The following is a 23,812-nucleotide window of genomic DNA, read 5'->3' on the forward strand; positions in this document are numbered from 1 at the left end:
CTGCATCCCATATCCTGTGCTGCCTTTCACATCATAGCCTGCTCTGCATCCTGCATCTCCTCCCCCCATCCCACATCCCTGCCAGGGTATCCCAAGAGGACAGTGGCACACACATTCCACTGGGTGATGCTGTGTCCGTGCCAGGGCCGAGCTGGCACAGAAAACAAAGGCTGGACTCTCACCCTGGACACGGATCCTGATCCCACTCTGCTTCCCAAATCCGACGGTGGCCGGTGCTCGGCACCTTTTGGGCGTTCCCGGAGCCCATCCCAGCCCTATTTGCCCCCCGGAGGAGCCCAGCACGCCCGGGGATCGCTGCAACACTGGGAATTTTTTTTCCTCGAGCAGGAAGCTGAAGCATTTCCTCCTCCAGCGAGGCCGCCGGTTGCCGAGCGGGTTTTGCAATCCGTAGGTTTCAGTTCCCGGGGTGGGGAGGTGCCTCTCGCCGCCCCGCGCTTGTTTGCTCGTAATTACTTTTTTTTTTTTTTTTTTTTTTTTTTTTTTTTTTTTTTTCATCTGTCAGAGTTTCTTCTCGCTGCCAGCCCCGACAGGTCCCGGCCGGGTTGGTTTTTGGCAGCGCTCGCTGCTCGGTCCATGCGCAGCCTTCGCGTGGTGCTGCCGGCGAGGTTGGAGCTGCCCAGGGGAACATCCTTGGCCGGCGTTTCCCTGCGCTTTGCCAGGCAAGGACGGATCAAAGGCTGGGATTTGGTGGCCAGCGGCCCCCGGGGTGACCCCTGTGCTTCCCGCTGGAGATGCAGAGCACCCCCAACTACCTCTGGAGCACCGAGGACCTCCTGGGCCAGGGAGCCACAGCCTGTGTCTACAAAGCTCGCAACAAGGTGAGCGGGGGCAGCGGTGGGGGCAGGAACCCCGAAGCCACGGAGCCCCCGTGCCCCCCATCCCTCCTGCCCCTGTTCCCCTCCGCTCGCCCTCCCGGCAGCTCCCAGGCTGGGCAGCAGCCCAGGGGCTGCTCTGGGTTTTGTTTTCATTTTCTATGTGGCTCCTTCCCCTGGTTCTGCGGGTGGAGGGCGGTTTTTGGGGTGCTCACAGCCGGGTCCTGCTCGCCGGCTGCCGGATTCCCGAGCAGCGCAAGGGGGAAGAAGCTGTTTTCTGGGGAATGCCCAGAGGTTTTGAAAACCCCATCCCCGGCTATTTGCATACTTCATGCAAACACTTGCCAGGCTTGGAACAGACTCTTCTGCTCACCAGCCTTTGAAGTTTATTGAGCAAACTGCAGGCGCAGGGCAGGAGAGGCGGCTGCGAGGCTGGGTTGGGAACATCCCCATCCCGTGCAGAGCTGACAAGGAGCTGCCAGCCCCGGCTCCAGCTGGGAACTTTTTATGGAGCTGAATAAACACGCTGACACGCAGCACGTGGGTGCAGGGACAGGAAGCAAAGGGAGGTGAATACCAGCAGTTTGCTTGTGCAGAGGAGAGTCGACGTCATTTGCATCCCAGGTGGGATGTGGAATCAGTAACGGATCTCCTTTGAATGAGAATGGCATCACCTCCCATTTCCTTTTTCTCTTTTTCCTCTTTTCCCAGAAATCAGGGGAGCTGGTCGCTGTGAAGGTGTTTAACAATGCCAGCTACCTCCGGCCCCAGGAGGTCCAGATGAGAGAGTTTGAGATGCTGCGGAAGCTGAACCACAAAAACATTGTCAAATTATTTGCTGTGGAGGAGACAGTAAGTGGGACCCCAGCTGGGAATCCCTCAGCTGGGAATCCCTCAGCTGGGAATCCTGCTGTGCCCACTGGGCCAGTGCCACAGGGGTGTGGTCTGAGCTGCAGGAGAGCAGTGATGGTCCCGCTCCACCACCTCTTCTCACCACCCTCTGTCTCAGCCCAGCCCTTCAGCACTGGGAGCACTGGTGGCACTGGGACACCGGGCTGGAGCAAGGATGTGACCTACTGTTGTCCCCTGGCCAGGCAGCTGGCACAGTGGGGACATTCTCCAGCACTGGTTTGGCCAAGCAGGAGAAACCCAGGGATCCACCAGCCGAGGGAGGGGATCTAGTCCTGCCTGGGTGGGGGGGACAGGCCCACAGCTGGGACACAGGGCCAGCTGAGCCCTCACAGCATCTCCCACCACAGGGCAGCAGCAAGCAGAAGGTGTTGGTGATGGAATACTGCTCCAGTGGCAGTTTGCTGAACGTGCTGGAGGACCCAGCAAACGCCTTCGGCTTGGCCGAGTCCGAGTTCCTCATTGTGCTGCAGTGTGTGGGTGAGTGGGGGGGCCTGGGACCACCAGCCCCCCGGGACTGAGACCCTGCAGGCTGGGGACCTCGTGGTGCTGGTGGGACCCTGCAAGCACCAGCCAAGGGGTTTGGAATGAGGGGCCAGGAATTGCACCTCTGAACGGGGAGGGGTTGAGCTCCGTGCCACGGGTCTGAGGGTTTCTCCTTGCAGAGCTGCTCTGGGAAGCAGCTGTGGGAACAGGCTGTGCCCCACGATGGAGGAGCACAAGGGCACTGCTCCTGTGCTCACACATCCTCTCCATCCCCACAGTCACACTGGTCCCCACTTCAGAGCAGCCACCCTGGGGTTTGTCCCCTTTCCAGCCCTTCTCACATTCCTAAATTCGAGCAAAGCCCGCTGGAGCCCAGTGCCCCAGCCCCACGCAGGAACTTCCCCGTGTGCCCAGTGGCAGGGATGAACCACCTCCGTGAGAACGGCGTTGTCCACAGAGACATCAAACCCGGGAACATCATGCGGCTGATGGGGGAGGACGGGCAGAGCGTCTACAAACTGACCGACTTTGGGGCCGCCCGAGAGCTGGAGGACGATGAAAAGTTTGTGTCTGTCTACGGGACGGAGGAATATCTCGTGAGTAGAGAGTGTCCAGTCTGGTGGCCCCTGGGGGAGGCTGGTGCCCATCCCTCAATCCGACAGCTGGGTGACTTGTAGGGAGCAGCAGCGACACGGAGAGCCTGATCTTAAAGGGTCCGTATTTTTGAAAAAGGGGGAAGGCTCAGCTTTTTTGTTGCAGAGTTATAGGTGATGGTTTCTTGGGAGGATCCAGTGCTGCTTTTTGGGAGGATCCAGTGCTGCTGTGCTTCCCCCCCCAGCACCCCGACATGTACGAGCGGGCCGTCCTGCGCAAGCCGCAGCAGAAGGCGTACGGGGTCACCGTCGACCTCTGGAGCATCGGTGTCACCTTCTACCACGCTGCCACTGGCAGCCTCCCCTTCGTCCCCTTCGGGGGGCCCCGCAGGAACAAGGAGATCATGTAGGTACCAAGGAGATCATGTAGGTACCAAGGAGATCATGTAGGTACCAAGGAGATCATGTAGGCACCGTGCCCAGCCACGGTGTGGGGAGGTGGGACCGCAGCCGGTGGCCCCCGGGGGCTGTGGCACCGTGGGGTTCCGTGATGCACTTTACTGCTTGTTTAATCCCATATAGACCTCAGAGCCCTGACATGTACCTGGCATTCACCTGTGAAGTGTGTGTGCTGCGTGGGAAAGAATCTGTGCCGTGTTTGCCAGGTTTTCCCTCTGAATGGGATGGTTGGATGGGGCTCTGAGCAGACTGATCTAGTGGGTGGCATCTCGTGGGTTGGAACCAGATGGTCTTTTAAGTTCCCTTCCAATCCAAACCATGCTATGACTCTATTATTCTATAAAATGCATTCCCATGACTTTGTGGCTAAACAGCTGGAAGAGGAGACAGGGTTAATGTCTTCTTGGAAGTTTGTGACTGTTTCTTGCAGCATTTTCCCTCTGGGTATTTTTTTCTCTCTGTGAATTCTCTCTTTCCCAGCCCATCCGTACTCTGCCCTTTCCCTACCCGAGAGACACCCAAACGGAGCTCACTTGGCTCGTTTCAGCAGCAATTCCCTTTCCACAGGTACAAAATCACCACTGAGAAGCCTCCTGGAGCCATTGCAGGGATCCAGAGGCAGGAGAATGGGAACATCGAGTGGAGTTACGAGCTGCCCATCACCTGCCGCCTCTCCATGTGAGTGTCCCGTGCCAGGGTGGGATCCCACCACAGTTCCCACATCCTGGCACCACCTCAGACAGGACAGGTGGGTTTATCGAGGCAGATAAGCTTTTCATCTGCGAGTGTCACAGCTCTCAGACCAGGTTTTTGCTTTACAGCCAGGAAAAGGGGTGCAAGGCAGGGCAAGCTCAGCACAGGATCTCCCGTCCCTGCGGCCGCCGCATTCGTGGCTCGGGGTTACACCAGTCTGTGCAAACATCTCTCCTTCTGCTGTTGCAGGGGGCTGAAGGACCAGCTGATCCCCATTTTGGCTAACATCCTGGAGGCTGATCAGGAAAAATGCTGGGGATTCGACCAGTTTTTTGCAGGAACCAATGACATTTTGCACAGGATCGTGGTGGACGTGTTCTCCCTGCAGCAGGCTTCCTCCCACCGCATCTACATCCACTCCTACAACACGTAAGGCTGTGTTAAAAGCAAATTTGGGAGTCAAGCTTGAGAGCCCCAGCCCCTCATTTCACTAGGTGAACCTTGGGGCAGCACCTGTTCCCCTTGGACCACACCTAAGCCAGGTTAAAACAAACCAGGCTCAAAACAGCCTTTGCTGGGAACACACTAACTGGGAGCTGTGGGCACACAGAGAATTCCAGGGAGGTGTCCAGGGCTCTGCTGACCTTGTGGGATATTTTGCTAAGAGAAAATATCAACATTTTGGTGTTTTGAGGGCAGCAGGCTGCCAAAGCCATGGAAATCTGAGCTTGTCCCCACCCTTTCATTCCTTTTCAATTTCAGTACCACCAAGTTTTTAGACGCTGTCTTCAAACAAACAAACATAGTCCCTCACCATCAAGAATACTTTTTTGAAGGACACCTGTACGAGCTGGATCCCAATCTCCAAGCTCACAATTTCTGCAAAACCACAGAGAGCAGCCCCCTGACCTTGCTGAGCACAGCTGAGCACCCCGAGGACGTGGTGGGGGTCCGGTACAGAGACCGTGAGTACCCGTGGTTGGAGATGCTCATGGCACGAGGGCGGGTGTAGCGAGAGGGATTTGCTTCAGTTTTTATCCCAAGAGCTTTCCCATTCCCATTCCCTGTCTGGGTGATGGGCCCATGTCGTGGGTGATCCCTGGTTTCAGTGCCTGAGCAATGTTGGACCCTGATCCCGGTTCCCAGCAGGGTTCCAAGTTCACCAGACCGGTCCCCAGGTCCTGGAGCAGTGCCAGCCAGTGCTGTTCCCATTTCCCACTTCAGGTGGAGCCAGTCCCCATTCCCAGAACTGATCCCTGTTCTCAGCAGTCAGGAGTGCCAGTTCCCAGTGCCAGTTCCCATTCCTGTTGCCAGTTCCCATTCCCAGTGCCAAATCCAGGTCCCATTTCTGCTCCCTGGTGCAGGGCAGGAGGTGGAGGGATTGTGCTGCTGGAGCAGGATTAGGAGGTTTCAGGGTCAGTTTTCCCCTGCCAGGTGCTGGTGCCCCACGTACCACAGCGGGCTTTGCAGGCAATTCCTGCCTTTATCCATGTTTCCTAAATATCTTGGAGGGCTGCACTGAGCCTCCAGCAACCCAGCAGCTCCTGTGCCCAAGCTCCTGAGTGGCTGCAGGGTTTGTTGGTGGGTGTGAGCTGTCCCAAAGCCCCCTGACCGCCGTCTGTCTTTCCAGCGGCACTTGAGTTCCCGAAGTTTGTCCCCAAGGTGGACGTGGTGGCCGACTGCAGCGCAGCCAAGGTAGGTGGCAGTGCCCAGGGGGCTCGGGGAGGGGCCCGTGGTGCAGCCTCAGGCCACTTTTTTGGTGCCCTTTGTTTCTCAGAGCGCGGTGGGCGCCGCACACCAGACCCTGCGCATCGGGCAGGCCCTGCGGCGCGGCCGGGAGCTGCTGGCCAGAGGCCTCCACTGGGTGATGTGAGTGACGGGGACGCCCTGGGGAGGGTGGCAGAAGGTGGGACATGTCCCTTCCCAGGTGTTCAGTTAAAGCACTTGGGGTTTTCCAGCCTCTTCAGCCAGTGCGGGACCACTGGGGATGGTGGGACGGGGTCCTGGGGTACCGGGAGGGAGCAGAACATAAAGACCAGGATGGACCCACACAGGGGACACATCAGGCTGTGAGGGGGCTGCACCTGTAGGAAAATACCCCTCAGTGTTGTGAGGGTGGTTCTGTCCCCACTTGTTAGTTTTGAGTCACTTTTTTCAGTTTAGGAGATGCTGAGGAAAAAGTATCGTTATTATCATTATTATTATTATCATTATTATTATCACCATTATAATAATTATTATCATCATTATTATTACCATCATCATTATTATTGCTATCATCATTATTATTACCATCATCATCATTGTGCATATCACTGTGGAAGGTGGATCTGCCTGTGGCAGGGGGTTGGAATGAGATGATCTTTAAGGTCCCTTCCAACCCAAACCGCTCCATGATCCCATGATGATTTTCACTGTCCCACCCATTTCCTTCAGGGCAGGAGCCTCATGTGCAGTGGCAGGACCAAAACCCAGGAGCTGCACCCAGTTTTAGGTGCATCCAGCCCCCCTTTTCTGAGAGAAGCCACCAGCTCCATCCTCCCCACCACCACATGCAGCTGGCCCTGGGATGTAGTTCCTGATTCCAGGGAGCACGTGTTGGACGGGCTGTTTTCTCTCTTGGCAGAGGGGACCTGAAAACAGAGTGCTCGAGGATTTTGGAGCAGAGGAGGGGGGCTCTCTCAGTGCTCAGCTGCCTGCAGCTCACCGAGGTGAAGACCCGTGTGCTGTAAGTGTGGCCTTGCAGGTGCTGGGCTGTGGCAGAGAAAATATGGGGCTCTCAAGGGTGAATTATCAGAAATCAGGACAATTCCAGGAATAACCTGGTATCTGGGAGGTAGGAGGCTTTTTCACTGTGTGTTGAGGCTGCAGGAAATGAGCCCCTCTGGCTGTTTGTCCCTGTTTGCTTCACTTTTTAATGATTCCTGGTTTCACAGGAGCCCAGAGTTTAATCCTGGCTGTGGCTCCTTCTCCAGGGTTTTCTGACTGTTACAGCCCATGAGCTGCAGAGTAAGTGCAGGAATGGGACAGGGCTGCTGCTCCAGCTCAGGGTAAAGGGAAAAAGAGCTGATTTAAAATAATGGGCAGGATGGCACCAGCTGCCAGGGGGTCTGGCCACCAACAACAACCTTCTCCCTGCAAACAGCCCTGGAGAGCTGGGCACGGGGAGCATCAGCAGTGCTGGGATGGATGGCAGCCCCTGGTGCTGCATTCCCATGGATCCAGCATCCCTCCTCAAACCATCCATAGTGAGATGTCTGGTTTCCATTAAAGAGTCTCCACTAATGGAGCTGAATTACAGAGGAACCCTGGGCTGCCCTCGACCTTTCCAGTCCCCACATTCCCACCCAGCTGCCCTGGGAGGGGGGAAGCTGAACCCATTTAAAAAGCAACCCAAGGATATTTTGCTCTTCTCTTTTGTTGTAGTTGTAGTGGAAAAATTCTTTGCTGCTGGGTAGCTGTTCCTTTATTCTTTGCCATTTAGTAAGTCTCTTAATTTTCATTTCATCTCAAAAAAAGAAAAAAAAATAAAATAGGGACACATGGTTCCCATTGAGTTCAGCGGGATTAGAGTAGGGCTGTAGTGCCAAGAGCAGTAATGCTGCAGCTGGATGCTCTGGCTCATCCATCCCTTCCAACATGCTCTGGATCAGGGATATTTCTGCTGACTTAGCCCTCCTGTGCCAGCTGCAGGGAGCCAGACAGCATCTGATCTGGCCTAAAGCCAGCGGGTATGAAACCAGCAATTTTTGGAACAAATTGGCCACAACGGGGTGAGTTTTTACCAGATCAGCACTTTGCATCTTGTGGCTCAGCTCTGTCACCCCTTGGATATAACTTTGGGTGAGTTGTTGCCCGAGGAAACCACCTTCCAGCTCCGCAGGAATCCAGCGCTGGCTCCGCCGTGGGATGGGTTCTCCTTGCCCAGGTGATGCTGCCTCTGGCTCATGTTCCACTCCAGGAATATTCATTTTCTGGCTTTCCTCAGGTACGAGGCTGTTCCTGCAGGCAGTGGGGTGCCAGCTGTGATGGACATGGCCATGGTGAAGACAAGGCTGCAGAGGGTGAGCCCCCACCCCGGGGTGGAGGAGCATCCACAGCTTCCAGAGCTGCCGGTCCCAACCTCTCCTCCTCACCCACAGGTTGCAGAGGAGCTCTCTCAGTGCTCCCACAACATCTTTGACTTCCAAGGGGCTCTGGATGGGATTTTGTCCGAGCTGGTGAAGGACAGGCAGCAAGTGCACGAAGACAAAAGGTTTGTGGTGAAATCCCTGATGACACTTCGCTGTTCCCCCCTGGATGGAGCAGCTTTGCTGGGGGATCCATGCAGGGCCATGCACAGCCCTCACTGTGATGTCCCTGCACACAGACACGGGGAGCAGCAGTGACTCTGAGCTCAGATTTCACCCCAAAAGTGCTCATTTCACCCCAACCTCCCACCCTTCCTCTCGGGGGGCCTCACGCCTCCTGCCCTGTCCCATTCCAGCATCCAGCAGATCGAGTGCTGCCTGGAGAAGATGCAGCTGATCTACAAGCAGTTCAAGAAGGCCAGGACATGTCTGAGTGAGTGATGGGGAGGGGGAGGCATGAGGTGTGGGGCTGCAACAGGAATGTCCCTGCGCTGGTGGAAAAATGGATGGTTTCACTTTGCTGGGCTTAAGTTATTTCATAGAACCATCGAACCACAGACCTGTTTGGGGTGGAAGGGACTTTACAGATCATCTATTTCTGTGCCATGACAATGGCCCCAAGGGCTGAGCCCTAAAAATCCCCTTGAGTGATTCCTTTGTGTTGTGAAATTGCCCTTTATTGGGGTGTGAACAGGAAAATATGTGGTGAGTGGTGACCTGTGTCTTTCCTCCCCAGGGCTGGGCTACAATGAGGAACAAATACACAAGCTGGATAAGTGAGTCCCAACCCTCTCCCCTTTCCAGGACCTGCCCCTTGCTGTGTCCAGGCCGGTGTTTGGTGGTTCTGATTGAATCCTAAAGGGATATAAAATGTTCTCTGGTCACCAGTGTTGTCAGAGGGCACCTGTAAGAGGTTCCTGTGATGGTTCATCCAGGCAGGACCTTTCACAGGGAAGTTTTCAAGCTGTGAACTATTTCAGATGAAGAAGTCAGAGAACTTTTGGGGACAGAGAGCTGCTGTTGGGCCAAATCCTTGTATTGATTGTGGGGATAAGCACATTCCAGCCCATTGCTCACACAGGGCTTAGTTTGGGGCTATTTAATACTGAGATGCTGATTTAGGAAGTGTCCCTGCTTTCATATCTGCTTAACTTCCACTGGGAGTGAAGTGCCTGATGGGTTTTGTACCTTTAAAAATCCTCCTTTCTGTTTCCGCTGAAATCAGGGGAATTTAACACAGGCAAGAAATAAAATGCCCACTTCAATATATACTAGGAAGGGTGAAATTTCACGGACAGCTCCTTTAACTTAATTAATCTTCAGTCTAACACTGAACATTTGCCTTAAATTCCAAGGCAAAGACTACTCAGAAGTGCCCTGGAGGGGATGACAGCCCAACTGAGCATCCCCTCCAAAACTTTCTGCTCCTCTTCATCACAATTAGGGCTTGTTTTCTCTATAAAACTGATCCAAAATTCATTACTGAGCATCCAGCCCCTCTTTCTCTATTCAGCAGCCAGCTTTAGGTCTCTGGCCACGTGAGCTGTGATGTTCATTTTCATACATATAAGGAAGTAACAGTGTTGTCTCTTTTTTTTTCCTGGTTTTAGGATGAATTTAGGGAACCTGGCCAGGAAGGTTCTGTCGATTTTCCAGAATGATTGTGTCCAGCAGTACCAGGATGCCCTGGCCCTCCACAGCAGCAGGATGAGGTACCAGCCCTCTCTGGGGGTTTGGGGGCTCTGGATTTGGGACCCTGGTGTGGATGGGAGAGGGAACTTTCCAGTAACCCAGGACTTCTGAGTTCTCTTTGCTATGGATCAAGTGCTGAGATGGGGATGGAGATGATGATGTTGGGAACTGCTGAGGGACTGCAAAGGGGTAACAAGCCCTCAAAGCAGCTGGAAACCCCACTTTGTGGCTTCTAGCCCATGCCATGTATTCTGCCCTGCTATTTAAAGTTTATTTTTAAAAAAGCCCCTAAACCTGCAGCTGGAGTCCAGGCAGCTCTTTCCTCGCTCTCTGGGTGGGGAGAGGTTATTTTATCAGGACAAAATTGGTATTGAGACAGAGAGATCTACTTACAGGGAATGATCTTCTGTTAAATGGTGCTTGGGGAATAATGCAGAGCAAATTACCCTGTGGTGATGGAGAGCAATCCACCGACCAGGGCAGCAACAAAGAGCAGGGAGGGGGAGGCAGTTGGGGAAAGAATTGGATTTGCATTGCTTTTAGAGAGGAGCATCAGTGCCCTGAGCTGCCAGTGTGGGCAGAGGGAGTTTATGGAGTTCCTTAGAATTAAACCCAGCTTTTGACCTGGTCCTGGTTTTGATGGGGAGTAGCCCCGTGTAGGATTTGCCAGTGGGGGGGATTTTTAGGCTGGAAGTTTGTCTCAGAAATGCTCCAGAAGCCGCAGGCAGGATCTGTCCTGTCCCTGTCCTCTCCCAGCCTTCTCCCTGCCTCCTTTTCTGCCTTCTCCCACTCTTTTCCCAGCCTTCTCCCATTCCCAGCTCCTGCCACCGGGGGTTCCCATGCTGCAAACCCTCACTCAGGGGCAGATTTCACTCTGGGGACAGGAGCTCTGTCCCACAGTCCCCCCACACACACATCCCATCCCAAGGCAGTGAAATCTCCCTTGGCTTCACTGGGAATTTTGTCTCGGGGTGAGATTCCTCTGGATGTGGAGCTCCACAAAATCCATGCAGCACAGGAGCCTCATCTACACTAAAGCAGGATTTTACCTCTGCTTATAGGGAGGGGAAAAAAAGCTTCTTCATGTTTTCCTGGAGTATTTTTGTACCTGTTTTTCTGTCCTTAGGGAGAAAGCATCGTGAGTCACAGCTGGGATATTTTTAATTTATTGCTGCTTCAGTTCTAATTGTCCTGTTTTGGGTTGTTTCCTGCCAGGGTTTGCGGTGTGGTGGCTGCGTTTTTTTGGGGGACTGGAGGTGGATCATCCACCTGAAATATTCTTTCCTTTGTTTTTTTTAAAGCCAAAACAATTTTTTTTATTTATTTTTTTTTTAATATACAACTCATGATGTGCCTGTTGGGTGTTGGGTGTAGGACCAGGGAGCTTTTTTGGGTAGATTCTCAGCCCTCCAAGGGACACAGAGGACCAGCCTGTGCAGAGCTGCTGGCAAAAGTGATGGGCCTGAGCTGTGTCTCTTACAAGCAGTACTTTCCCTAATTAATTTGCTATTAATGCTGTTTGGATAACCTGGCTGTGGTGACTTAACAAAGCTGCAACTGTAATTTCAACACTGCTCTGACTCACTTGCTTTCCTTCAGGGTTTTAACTCGGATCCAGAAAGGTCTGCAGAAAGCAGTGCAGAGTTAAAACACATAAAAAAATTAATGATGCCCACCGATGCCAAACACTGACTGGGAATTTTGTAATCCTTTTCTTTTCTTCCTAGGAAAGTTTGTGAGATAAAGAAGCACCTGAAGAGGCTCAGCAACCGCATCAGCACCTGCAGTGTGGAGATGATGGAGTGCCAGGACTGCCTGCAGGGTGTAGGTGTCCGGGGGTCCTGCCAGGGATGCAGCTCTACAGTCTCTCCCTGCTCCCTGATGATGCTCCTGCTCCCCTCTCCCAGCTCCCACCGGGTGCAGGAGCACCTGGGTTAAGCAGGGAAACCCTGGAGTGTTTTTAAACAACTTGCTGCAGTTCTTTGTGGCTGATCCCACACTGGAGATCCTGTTTTGCCCCCACAGTGTGAGCAGGGAATGGGGAAACCTTTGGCAAGGGAACCCCAGGTCGTCAGGATTGCCTGGCACAGGGGATCTGTCCCCAGCAAATGGCAGCTGCAGCAGCAGAAAAATGATGCTTCACCTCCAGCTGCCATGATAAAGTGGCTGATCAGCTGGGGCACAACTTCCTGGGAGGTGTCCTGGTCCTTTGGTGGTTTTGTTTTGTTTGTCCTGGAGAAGTGGATGTGCTGGGTGTGCTGTCACTTCCTGGGGGTTTACCCAGGCAGGCACTGCATCCCCCCGGGGTCAGACCCCCAGACAGCCCCTGCAGTGGGGGCTGCCAGGTCTCTCCATCTCTGCAGGCTCTGGACAGGTTTCTCCAGATGGAGAAATGGAGTTTGGCCCCAGTTCCTCCCGTGCCTTCCCCCGTCCTTCCGAGCCAGGCGCGCCAGGAGATGGCTCTTCGGTGAGTCTCTTGAAAGTCTTTTGGAAGAGGGTTTTGGGGACAGCCCAGCTCCTTGGGGAGGAGCAGAACCTCCTGCTGCTCATCCCCTGCAATGGGGCGAGGGCTCTGTGTCCACAGGGCTGGAAAACTCTGTGCCAAGCCCTTCACTGTGGCTCTGCTGGGTTTGATCCATGCTCTGTGACCCCTGGGACATCCCAGCCCTTCTCCCGTGGGAAGCAGGGGCTGAGCAGTGCAGGAATAAGGGGCTGGTCGTGTCCCTGCAGGATGCAGGAGCTGCTGGAGCAGATGAGGTCAGTAAGTTGTGATCTCCAGTTCAACAACAGCATCATCGAGCGGTGAGTGAGAGCCCCCAGAGCCAGAATTCCTGCTCCTTGCACCAGGAGATGGGGGCACACCCCTGGGAAGGGGGTGGAGGGTCTGGGTGGGCTCCCTGGGAGCTCCAGTGTGGGAGCTGTGCCTGGTGCTGAGCACAACCACAGTCACCCATGAGCTGGTTCAGTGGGGGTTTTAATGTCACCAAATTTACACCACGGTCTGGCAGCAGAAGAGTTTATCTTTCTTGGGGGTTTAGCCATGATCCTCAGCAAAGCTCTGTCATTTCTACACCCTCTTTCCAGCCTTTTTCCTGTGCTGCCCAACTGCTGACTGCCACAGAGAAGTGGATGCTTTCTCCTTCTGTATAAAACTCTGTGTAAACCCAGCATGTACTGCTGAAAAAAACCCTGATTTTCCTCCTCTGCCGCCTTTTTTGAGGCTCTTGAGGCAAATCGAGAGTAAGAACATGCAGATCAGAATGTCAGACTGTTTAAAAAAGCAAAAAAGAAATTGCAAATTCACCCCAGCCCTGTTTTTATAGGACCCAGTGGGGTGTTGCAGCACATCCACTGTGAATAAGGGGATAAGAAAGGTCGTGTTTGCTTTCTCTAGGAAGAGCTCATCCCAAAAGACACGGGAACAGGTCCAAAGCTTAGTGCCTGGCTAGAGCTGTAGTGACCAGGTGACCCCTCTCTAGCCTAAAGCCTTTGGTTTTGTCCCTGCAGGTTGGGAGGGGCTGCTCCCACCCCTGGCGTTTGAGGGACGTGGTGAATGTGCAGCTGCTGAAGCAAAACCACTTCCCAGCACGGGGAAACCCCAGCCCTGGGGGAGCCGTGGGGCACTGGTGTTTGAGGAGCTCTCTGTGTCCTACCTCTCTGCCCCAGCACTTTTGCACGTTCACCAGCATTAGCTCTGAGTGCCTTCAGCCTCTGGAAGTTTGACCAGAACACTGAGTGGGGTTTCGTTTTTCTTTATTTTTAAAAAGTGCTTGAAGGACTCCGTGGTGTTCTGGCTTCTCTGTATCACCCTGTCAGATGAAGAAGAGGCCAGACCTTTTGTCTTCTTACTTATTTAGGGATTATTCCCACTTTTAACCTACTTCTTCTCCCTGGGGCATCATGGAGTGGGGCAGGAGGGATTGCTGATGGATGAGAGACCGGATCCAGCCCAGGAGGTGATGGCAGAGGGAATGTGGGAGTCACAAACCTCTGCCCCTGGGCACTGCAGCTTCTACTCCTGCTGCAGGGCTTCTCCTCAGCCCAGCCCCGTGCCTGGGCTGCTGAGGGCTGTGGGAGGGGGAAGCCAAGGGAGGCTTCTCCTTTTTGGTACATTTCTATAAATATAATCTCGTTCTGTGGATGCACGTGGGGGTTGTGCCTTCTCCAAACAACCCTGGACTCCAAACGTGGCTCCAGCCATTGAACCTGAGGGTGCTACTGAATGCCAAGGCAAAATCTCAGATGAAAGGACTCCCAGGAGCCCTCTCCAGCCACACCACTGCAGCAGAAAGCAGGGATATTCCTTTTTCTTTTAGATAAAAGACGGAAAGAAATCCCAAGCAGCCCCCCCTGCCTTTGAGATGAAGGATGTGTTCACCCATGGGGGTGGCAGAGCAGAGATGGGGACAGGAGGGACTCCAGCAGGTGCTCTGTGGGGGTGGCTGTGAGCACCTGGAGCTGCCTTGGGAATGGCATTCCCAACATTTCACTCCTGTTACGCTCCAGAGAAATGAGGCTGGAGAGGAAACACGTTACCCCCCTCCTTGTTGTCCCTCAGGGCAGCACCCAGAGAACTGTGGGAGGACCCTGGTGGCAGGGCTGTCCCAGCTTTGTTTGTGACCTTGGGTTTGATGAGGAGCTGTAATTCCCTGGATATCAGCCAGCAGCAGCATGAGGAGCAGTGATATGGGATGCCTGGGATCTCAGGAGCATTAGATGGTATCAGGGAGATATTTGTGGGAAGGGTCTGTCACACCTCCCCCCATCCACCTCTCCCTGCCCATCCCCAGTGTGATTTATGGGCTGTCACCCCAATCCCACCCCCCACATCCCATCCTGCAGCAAAGGGGAGCAGCATTCCAGCTGCATCCAAAGCTGGGCATAACAACAGCTCCCATCCCACTGGGATCAGACATAGGGATTTACACCTGGGGGGCTCCTGGCACATCAGTGGGCACATTGCCTTGGCTCTTCCCACCCCTCCCTGGCACACACACAGTGCAAAGACACAACAATCCCTGCCCAGGGCTCTCTGGGAAGCCCTGGCCCCCCAAATCCTCCTGCTGGGGAAGGGGCTGCAGTGCTGAGGCTCACAGTGGCAGCAAACAGGCCTTGGGAAGCTCATGCCTCCCAGGTTGCACTGGTAGGGGGGGGTGTTAAAAGATGTTGGGATTCATTCCTGTTCCCTGCACAAAGCCCTTCCCTTTGTGCAAGCCTGGTTACTCCAGGGTGCAAACTGGGACTGGCTGCTGGGCATAAAGGAGGCTGGAGGAGGGACTGGGGATCCAGGGCTTTGGGGAACATCAGCACCAGCAAAGTCCGAGGGTGGGGGACCCTCTGCAGCTCCCAGGGACTGACTGTGCATCTGGAAGGAGAGGCTGAGCCATCAGCCAGGCAAGCAAACGTGTCAGTCAGCAGTGGGGATGCTCAGAGGGCCTGCCCAGACCTGCCCTCCAGGGAAAGCACAGCACCCAGCTCAGCCCTTCGCCTTTCCTCCAGTTCCCTCCCCAGCACCTCTTCTGGAGGTGACACCTGAGCCTAACCTCCAGCTGAGTCTGGGCCTGATGTGGCTGTTCTGGCTGTCCAAGGGTTGCCCCCAGCCCAAGAACCAGGACTCAGGTTATCTGGCAGTGCCCAGGGGTTGAGAGACAGCAAAGACAGGGCAAGGAGCTGCCTGCTGTGGATGCTCCTGGGATGGACCCAGAAGCAACTCTTTGTAATCTCTGCTGGGAGACAGAATCGTGGGATGGTTTGGGTTGGATGGGATCTTAAACACCATCTCATTCCAAACCCCCTGCCATGGGCAGGGACACCTTCCACAAGCTCAGGTTGCTCCAAGCCCCATCCAACCTGGCCTTGGACACTCCCAGGGATGGGGCAGCCACAGCTTCTCTGGGAATGCCATCCCAGTCCCTCCCCACCCTCACAGGGAGGAATGTCTTCCTAATTTCCTAAATAATATATGGGGACACAAGGCAAAACAGTGCATCCCTGGAGCTGAACATCTTGCTGCCCTGAGCCTCAGCAAGGGAAAAAAGGGAACGAGGAGCAGCAGCTGCAGGGCTGTGCCCGGCTTGACTTTCTTGTAGGAACACGCCAAGGGTGCCCAGGAGCTCCCCCCGCCCAGGAAACCTTCCCCAGTGGAATTTGGCACCAAACCTTCCCATTTGTTTTAATTATAAAGACCAACATCCTGAATGTCAAACCCATCTATTTGCTGCGGAGAGGTGGAACTGAGCCATAAAAAAAGCCTAAAAGCTTTTCTCCTACAAATTATTTTCCAGGATCCTCCTGGTTTCCTAATGAACGTGATTTTTAATCCAGCTCGAATTCGCTGATATTCCCTGTAGGAACAGGGCAGGGAGCCCAGGAAGGGGCTCCTGCTGCACTTCCTTGGATTCAGTGGAGCTGCACTGACTCGCACCAGCTGAGAGTTTGACCTGGAACATGTTTGGCTTCCACAGAAAGGGATTTATTTCTTGGCAAAAAGAAAAAAGAGTTTTTTTGCTAATAGCCCTTGTCATGCTTAAACTGCCGTAACGCAGCAGCTGCAAAGGGGACTCCTGGAATCCAAATGAAATGGGAATTTTCCTGCCAGTGTTAATTAGTTGGGTGGTTTTTTTCCCCTCTAATATTTTAACCCATGGCCTACAAGAGCTTCATATGCTGTCAGCCCTGAGTACCTGCAGAGACAGAGATAAAGATATGAGAAGGATAAAGACTGTGACAGGTCTCTTGTGCAGGTTTGAGCCAGATCTTCCTATGGGGATGGAAAATATTACATTTATTTAGTATTTATGTGCCCTGGTGCTGCAGAATGGAGACTGAAACCGTGTCCTGGGATGACACTGGGAAAAAAAAATTCCAGAATGGCTTTAACAGGTTCCCAGCCAGGTGCCAGGTAGACCTTTGCCCTCAGAAAGGTCATTTCCTTTCTTGGAGGTGATTCCTGATACAATTAACAGCCTGAGGAGAACATAGGATAAAACTCCAGGTTTTTATGAAACAATTTATTGAGGAATAAATCTGCTGCTGTTCTCTGGCACGAGCAGGAGGCATGAAAGCGAATCAGGATCCTGAACGGGGAAGAAAAAAACCTTCCAAAAATTAATCTTGCTGCTTAGCACAGAATAAAGCTGCAATTTTTCAAGCTGCATTATTCCTCCTCCAGTTTGAAGCTCTTATTAGGGGCTGCTTATGGCACTAGTCTGCTGTAATTCAGAACCAGTGTTTTAATCCATCCTTTAAATTAGAATCCTTGAAAAGGATTTAGATATCCTTGGCTTATCCTGTCCTCAGGAGTACACAGGAGACACTAAATTCAGCTTCCCACGAGCCCAGAAGCCAGGATTCACCCAGCCACTCACTGCAGCCACCTCTCACCTGGAAACCAAAGAAATTTGGGGGCAATTCTGGCTGAATTAATGTATTTCAAGCCAACACGAGTGAGAGCAGCAGAGAAGGGCCAGTTTTGTCCTGCACGACTCGGGGTGATGTGTCACCCTCTCTGAACTCCGGGCTCCACCCAGACGCAGGGAAAGGGTTACGGTGACAGGGACCTTCACATCATCTGTGACATCCAGCCCTGCTGCTCAAAGGGGGGAGTCACTTGGAGTGGCCCCAGGTCCAGCCACCCTCATTTGTGCCCCCCAAACCCTCCTTTGCCCAGGGCGGGGCTGTGCCAGCAGCTCCCCAGGCACCGCTGTCCCCTGAGCCGGAGCCGCTTGAAAATTTTGGCCACAACGTTTTCCCTTTCACATTTCCCACGACCACAGGAGCCTCAGCTGGGGGAGATAATTCAGCCAGCCCGGCTGTCCCCGCAGCGGGGAGAGGGGATCCAGCTGCGCTTACACTCGTGATCCGTGGGGACAAAGCCCGGGACGCGGCTGGGAAGTGGCTGCGCTCCGGCAGCAGCGCTGGTTGGAAAGCCCCCGACTTCGCTTCGTGCTGCGGGACCCCCCCCGGGTGGGGATGCACAGAACACCCCCCCCCTCCCGGGGCATCCCAGACCCCGTCGGGGTGCGCGTCCAGTGGGGAGAGGTCCCCTGGGAGCGGGGATTCCCACGGGGGGGAGGCTATTGCGGGGAGGGGAATCCCACGGCGAGGAGCGTTTCCACGAGGAAGCATCGCACGGAGGGGTCCCAGGGCGAAACCTCCGGGGGGGGGGGGATCCCCACGGCCCCGAGGGGCCGATCCCGGTCCCCACCCCCGCCGTGTCTCCTCCCTCCCTCCCGGCCGGTCCCAGGCGCCTGCGCTGCCCCGCTCCCGCCGCTCCGAGCCCATGGCATCGCCGGCCGTGGGGCCGTGCCCCCGCCCGCTGCCGCCCCCCGTGCCCACCTCGATGCGCCGGGGCCCCGCCGCGCCCACCCCGGGCAGCCCCTGCGGGGCTCGGGGGGCGCGGCGGCTGCGGCGGCGGCGCGGGGGAGCCCCGCGGCTCCTGCCCGACGTGCGGAGCATCTTCGCGGCGCCGCGGGACCCCCCCGAGCGAGACCGCGGCCACCGCTTCGCCCCCCGGCTCCCGCGCCGCGGATGGTGCGACCTGTGCGGGGAGGCGGTGCGGGAGCGCGCCCTGCGCTGCGACTGTGAGTGCTGGAGCCTTGCTTGAGCCCTGCCCGCGCCCTGCCTGTCCCCTGCCTTCACCCTGCCTTCGCCTGGCTGTCCCGCACCCCTGCCCTGCCCGCATCTCCACCCGGTGCTGCCGTCCCGCATCCCTCGCTCTGCCCGCGCTCCTGTCCGGACTCTGCCCCCCGGACCTTCTCGCTCCCCTTCTCCCAGCTCTGCACCCCCCAGACTCCCACTGCGGGTCCCTCTGCCTTTCCCGGGTGGGTCCGGTCTCCGGGAAGGACCGGGTGGGGGTCTCCGGGTGCGGGCGGTGGGCGCGGAGCCGCCGGGCGGGTTTGGGAAGTGAAGCTTTTCCAGGAAAGAGGAGATGGTCAGCTCATGGGCGGGGTTGGCATCGCGGCGAGCAGGGAGGGTTGGCGTTTGTAAAAGCTTTATGGTGAGGAGTAAAGTCCTCTGGAATTACTAAATTTACCTGAGGCTTTGCCCAAACTCCAGGGGAAAGAGTGTTCCTGCCAGTGAGGTGCCTGTCTCGTGTGAGATACGTGTTGTGCTGGTGCTCGTGTTAGACAGGGGAGATTCATCTTTCCATCCTGTGGGAAGGGACACGGAGGGCCCGAACGAGGTGACTCAGCCGGGGCCGTGTCCCATGTCCCAGGGTGCTGCTCTGGTTCCCTGGAAAGGTGTGACCCGTGTTAGTTGTTGCAGGGGGGAAAAAGGAGGAGGTTTGAGCAGACCCGTGCCAGGGATAACTCGGCAGCGTGTGCTGTGCTCTCTGCTGACCGTGGGACTGCTCCTCTCCAGCTCGGTCTGGAGGGAAACTTCTCTTTCAGGACAGAGCTGAAGTGCTGCACTTGGCCTTGAGGGACTTGAAAATTTGCTGGTCGGGGTCAGCTGAGCCTCTTGATTTTTGGCAGGAGTTGTTAGTGCTGATGCCATTCACACAAAACCACCTGTACGTGGGTGAGGATACCCTGAAGTGTCGGCGTGGAGGGCAAGTAGCTGGTGCTGGTGGCAATTTGGGGACGATCCGTGTCCCACCGTGAGCTCAGGGCTGGCTGGAGGAGGCGTCGTTGCTCATTTTTGGGTTTGTTTGGGGTGGGGGGTGGGGTTATGCCGGGCACGTGCTGCAGCGCCAGCCTCGCCGGGGCAATTAGTGCCTCGCTCAGCCAGTTCTGGTCCTTACGCTTGGCTTTCCTTAGATTACGAATCAATTAAATGTTTCTGGTGGTGATTTGCATGGCGCGGGGCGAGCGGGGCTCTCGCAGATGCCTCCTGGTGCCGTTTGGAGTGAAGGGCAATTGGGAGCGACAGTCGCACCATATGGCCCTGCTGCATCGCATTAAGGGTTTAGCCCTGACTGCTGTTAATTAAAGGTAACCCAGCCGTCCCCACAACGTGACACGGGGACACGCCGGGGCCGGGGAACTCGCTGTGTGGGGCGTTGTTTGAATGAGGACGATGTAAATCTGTTTTCTGGGGTGCACCTTTGCTTTCCGCCTGCTGTTCCCGATTAACTCCCTCCAAACCTGGTAAGGGCCGGATTATCCCCCTGGGGGGCGGCAGCTCAGCCGTGTCTGCTGCACTGGAGCAAACGTGTGAATGACTGTGCTTAAAGAAATGGCACGTTTAATAAAAATAACGTTTCTTGGAAGGCAAACAAACTTTGTCGGGGCTTTTGTCTTTCCTGGAGACCTGTCCCAGGGCTCAGGTGCAGGATGAGGTGCTGGGCTGGGTGCTTTGAAACCCTGACCTAAAGTACAAATTCACAGAATTTCGTGGTGTTGTGAAACACTGTGAATAGTCGTTTTGAGGGACTTCTCCTCTGGCAGGATGTTTTCCATAGTTATATTGAAACAGATCTTAAATAGTTCTATTTCCCTTTTCATTTCAGAGAATTATTCAGACTGTGGGAGTAGTTCTGCCTCAAAAAAAACTCCCTAAACAACCAGGATGGGGAAGAGGGACACTCATAACATCATCTGCATTCCCTGTCATCCCAATAGTGATTCCCATTAAAAATGCCTGAGAGCTGCAGACGGGGTGTGCTCTCCTCCCTTGGTGAATAATTTCTTTTTCTTCTGATGCAGAGTTGCTGCTTGTTTGCTTTTGACTTGCAGCCTGAGGATATTCGGGGTTTTGTTTGTACAGTTCTGGCCTATTTTTATTTCTATCAGATCTGGTTGTATTTAGTAAAACAGGAAAGCGGTATTTATTTATTTATTGTCATTTATTATTATTTATTGTTCGAGTTGGAGAATAAGAGGCTCAGGGGGGACCTTCTTGCTCTCTACAACTCCCTGTCAGGAGGGTGATGAGGATATCTGAGATATGGGAGCCTTTTCCCTGCTTTTAGTGGGAGTGTTTAAGTCTGTCCCATGTGTGACAGACATCCAGCATGCTGCTCCCACTGGCATCAAGGTGAAGGGATGAGGAACTGGGAGCTCGGGAGTGACTGCCCTGAGCCATCCTGCTGGCATTCCTTAAAAATCCTTGTTTCCAGTCTTGGGGGGAATGCACTGGGGCAGGAGGAGTAGCTGTGCCATTTCATGCTGTGCCTTGAGTATCTCCTATCTGCTGTCTGTGGCTTTGTGCTGCTGGCACCTTTCAAAGCCTGACTCAGTATTAAAGTAAATAATCTCAGTGTCGCAGTGTAAATGTGTCTGTCCTGCTGCCAGCAGCTTTTCCTGGCAGAGGAGCAGCTGGGAGAAGGGGGCTGGATGGGCAGGTTGCAGAGGTGCATCTTTGCCAGGGGGGTTTTTGGTGTGTTCTGGTGGGGCGGGTGCAGTTGGGTGTCGTGGTGACTAAGGCAGCTTCAAAGCCCTCAGAGTGTTTTATTGGGCTTTGGGACAGCAGAGAAACCTGGGCTGGGCTTGGCACTGGAGCAGCTTCCTGATGGGAAGGGTGGACACTGGTGGGCAGCGATGGGTCAGGTTTGGGAGGTGGCTCAAGTGCTTCCCTGGCTCTCGGGGTTTCTGATGATCAGGGTGTTACCAAAATAGGGTATTATGGGCTGAAGTGCTTCTTTGCAAGAAATCCACTGCAGGTCTCGGTGCTTCCCTGTGGGAAGGCTGCCTGTGAGGCACTGCCTCGAGGGAAGCCTTGGAGCACGTCCAGCACCTGATGTTCTCAGTGGCAAGTGCAGTTGCACCTGAAGCAGCTTTTGATCTGTAGGTCTTGCGACACGATCTGGTTCAGTGAAGCACCTCAGCGTCCAGCTGGGTTTATGCCTCTGGTCTGATGCCACCCTTATCTCCCAGAGCAGCTCCTCCTTCTGTGTTCAGGCTCTGGGCTGAATCAGTCCCTATTTCCTTAAGAAGGGAGCTGGTAAAACTCCATTTCTCCTTCTAATTTGTAGAGCAAACTGCAGTTCCAATGTTATTTGTTCCCAAGTATGTTTGCTTAAGATAACAAGTTCTTTAAGGAGCCCAGCCTGGCTGGGACGAGGTTCTGCTCACAGCACTGGAGCTCTGCAGGACACGGTGGTTTTTCATGTCTCTTCTTCCATCACATCCTCCCACACTCAGTCGTGTCTCTGGTCTTGCCACTGCAAATAATAATTGCTAACAGCACAGGACCCACAGTACTTTGCATTTCTGTTCCATTTAGCTGATCCAGACAGATTCCTGAGGCTTGTCCTGCTGCCAAGTGACTCGGGCAGGTGGGGATGGCGTTTGCCAGGTTGGGTGAGGGTGGGGTGGGGTGCTGGGGTGGCTCCCCCAGGCAGGGCGTTCGCTTCCCTGGGAGGAGATGGAGGTGTGCGATGGGATGGTGACCTGCCCAGAGCTGTGTGGCAGGATCCTGGGGTAGCTCAGGTCTTTTAGGGTCATGTTCCATGCTGCAATCCAGTCCAGTGCCTTAGGAAGGATTTATGGAGGGACACACCGGCCGAGGCTCCCGCTCTTGCCTTGCAGGTTAGTTTTTGGGCTGTCTCTTTTCTTCCTCTGCTTCATCCCTGGCCCAGTGTGTGTGTAGCTGAGTTCACTGCTCTCCACGTGGGAAGGAGGGATTTGTGTAGCTGCAGAGGTGCTGTCTGTGTGAATAAGAAAGCCCCCTGTGATAACTCATTGCTTGTGCTGCTTGGTGTGATTTCTAGCATTAGTTAAATTCCATCTTTGCTGGCAAAAGCCAGTGTGTTGTGCAGGGAGCTGGAAACTGGAGACTGGTCTGCTCATGAGAGGAGTTCTGAGCAGAGAGGGGACGGTCATGGTGTAGTGGATACAAAGTAGCAGATTTCAAGTGTGTTGTTAAACTGATGTTTATGTCCCACCCCATCGCTTGACACATGATATTGTTGTAACTGATACATCACAGAATGGTTTGGGTTGGAAAGGACCTTAAAGACCACCCAGTTCCACCCCCTGCCATGGGCAGGGACACCTTCCACTAGCCCAGGTTGCTCCAAACCCTGTCCAACCTGGCCTTGGACACTTCCAGGGATGGGGCAGCCACAGCTTCTCTGGGCAACCTGTGCCAGGGCCTCCCCACCCTCACAGGGAACAATTTCTTCCTAATATCTAATCTAAATCTCCCCCTTTTTAGTTTAAAACCACTCCCCTTACCCCTGTCTGTGTAAAAGGTCACACTCCCTCCTTTTTATAACGCTGTGACTTTTCTCGTTGCTCTGAAAGGATCTAGAAACCCTTGCTATGTGCAGAGTTTAAATCGATGTTATAAATACAGTTTCAGTCCTATAAATGTAGTTCATCTCAGTGTATTTCTTTAATTTAATCTCTGTTTAAACACTGGGGACATTTTTCCCCCCCCAAACTTTAAAAGAGTGCAGGGAAAAGCAGCAAAGCAAAGGGAGGATGCCGGGAAGAGACCTCCCAGCTCACGGCCGGGTCCTGCGCTTTCTCTCTCTAATCTCTCCCGTTGGGTTGTTTTATCTTATCAAGCAAAAAGCCCCAGAAATAGAAAGTTTTCCATGGCTTACGGGACGGGCCCAGAGATGCACAAGCTCTGAGCTGCGGCGCTGCCTCATTGCTCAAGAAAAATAAATAAATAACCCCGTCGAGTGGCAGCAGGTTGTGAATGGGCAATGTCAGGGGTTTATCTCCGTGGGAGGAAAGGCCCCTCGTGGAAGCAGCACGCTCTCTGTGTGCCTGGAGAGCTCTGGATCTCCTCTCCCGAGGATGACAGACGGCAAAGCAGGAGCAGCCACTTGCTTTGGGCTCCTAACAAAGAGAGTTCGCAAAATCTTCCGGCATTTCCCCAAGTCCAAGCCTTGGTCCGAGGGGCTGCAGCCGCCCAGGAGGCAGAGCAGGGAGGTCTTGCTGCTCAGAGGTAGGTGGTGGTGTGAGTTTGGGGGGGGATTTGGCTGTGTGCAGGTTTTCTGCTGCTCTTTGGGGTGCTCTTAGGGTTTCCTGTGGCACTGCAGAGCCGTAGGGGTCCTGCCTGGCAGGTAGCGGGGCTGGCACAGGGCTGGCATGATCTCCTGCCACAGGGCTGGCATGAT

At 54.4% G+C, this 23,812-nt stretch overlaps 2 protein-coding genes across 6 annotated transcripts in view; both read left to right on the top strand.

Moving 5' to 3' along the window:
• The first annotated feature begins 351 nt into the window (after window positions 1–351).
• On the top strand, window positions 352–13,936 carry IKBKE (inhibitor of nuclear factor kappa B kinase subunit epsilon). The gene is made up of 21 exons (XM_032710967.1): window positions 352–408; window positions 524–839; window positions 1,545–1,685; window positions 2,093–2,222; window positions 2,643–2,824; window positions 3,067–3,227; window positions 3,848–3,958; window positions 4,223–4,402; window positions 4,736–4,938; window positions 5,604–5,668; window positions 5,751–5,842; window positions 6,600–6,701; window positions 7,962–8,037; window positions 8,116–8,228; window positions 8,460–8,536; window positions 8,840–8,879; window positions 9,714–9,815; window positions 11,523–11,619; window positions 12,159–12,262; window positions 12,526–12,597; window positions 13,303–13,936. Exons 2-21 carry the CDS (start codon window positions 753–755, stop codon window positions 13,334–13,336), a joined length of 2,169 nt encoding a protein of 722 aa, XP_032566858.1. The 5' UTR covers window positions 352–408; window positions 524–752; the 3' UTR covers window positions 13,337–13,936.
• A 4,424-nt stretch (window positions 13,937–18,360) lies between these two features.
• Window positions 18,361–23,812, top strand: part of RASSF5 (Ras association domain family member 5) — a 28,569-nt gene continuing 23,117 nt past the window's right edge. Inside the window, exon 1 of one of the 5 annotated variants that reach the window (XM_032710508.1) lies at window positions 18,361–18,377. Coding sequence is in view for 3 of the 5 variants with exons in the window: in XM_032710505.1 (XP_032566396.1) it covers window positions 23,396–23,640 (245 nt within the window). In the remaining 2 variants the exon portion in view is untranslated. Of the gene's footprint in view, window positions 18,378–22,076; window positions 22,269–22,855; window positions 23,641–23,812 lie in introns of those variants that run through there. The other 4 variants (XM_032710510.1, XM_032710505.1, XM_032710507.1 and 1 more) reach the window with 4 other exon arrangements.

This window comes from Chiroxiphia lanceolata, chromosome 25 (assembly GCF_009829145.1).
Source record: "Chiroxiphia lanceolata isolate bChiLan1 chromosome 25, bChiLan1.pri, whole genome shotgun sequence".
Lineage (NCBI taxonomy): Eukaryota > Metazoa > Chordata > Aves > Passeriformes > Pipridae > Chiroxiphia > Chiroxiphia lanceolata.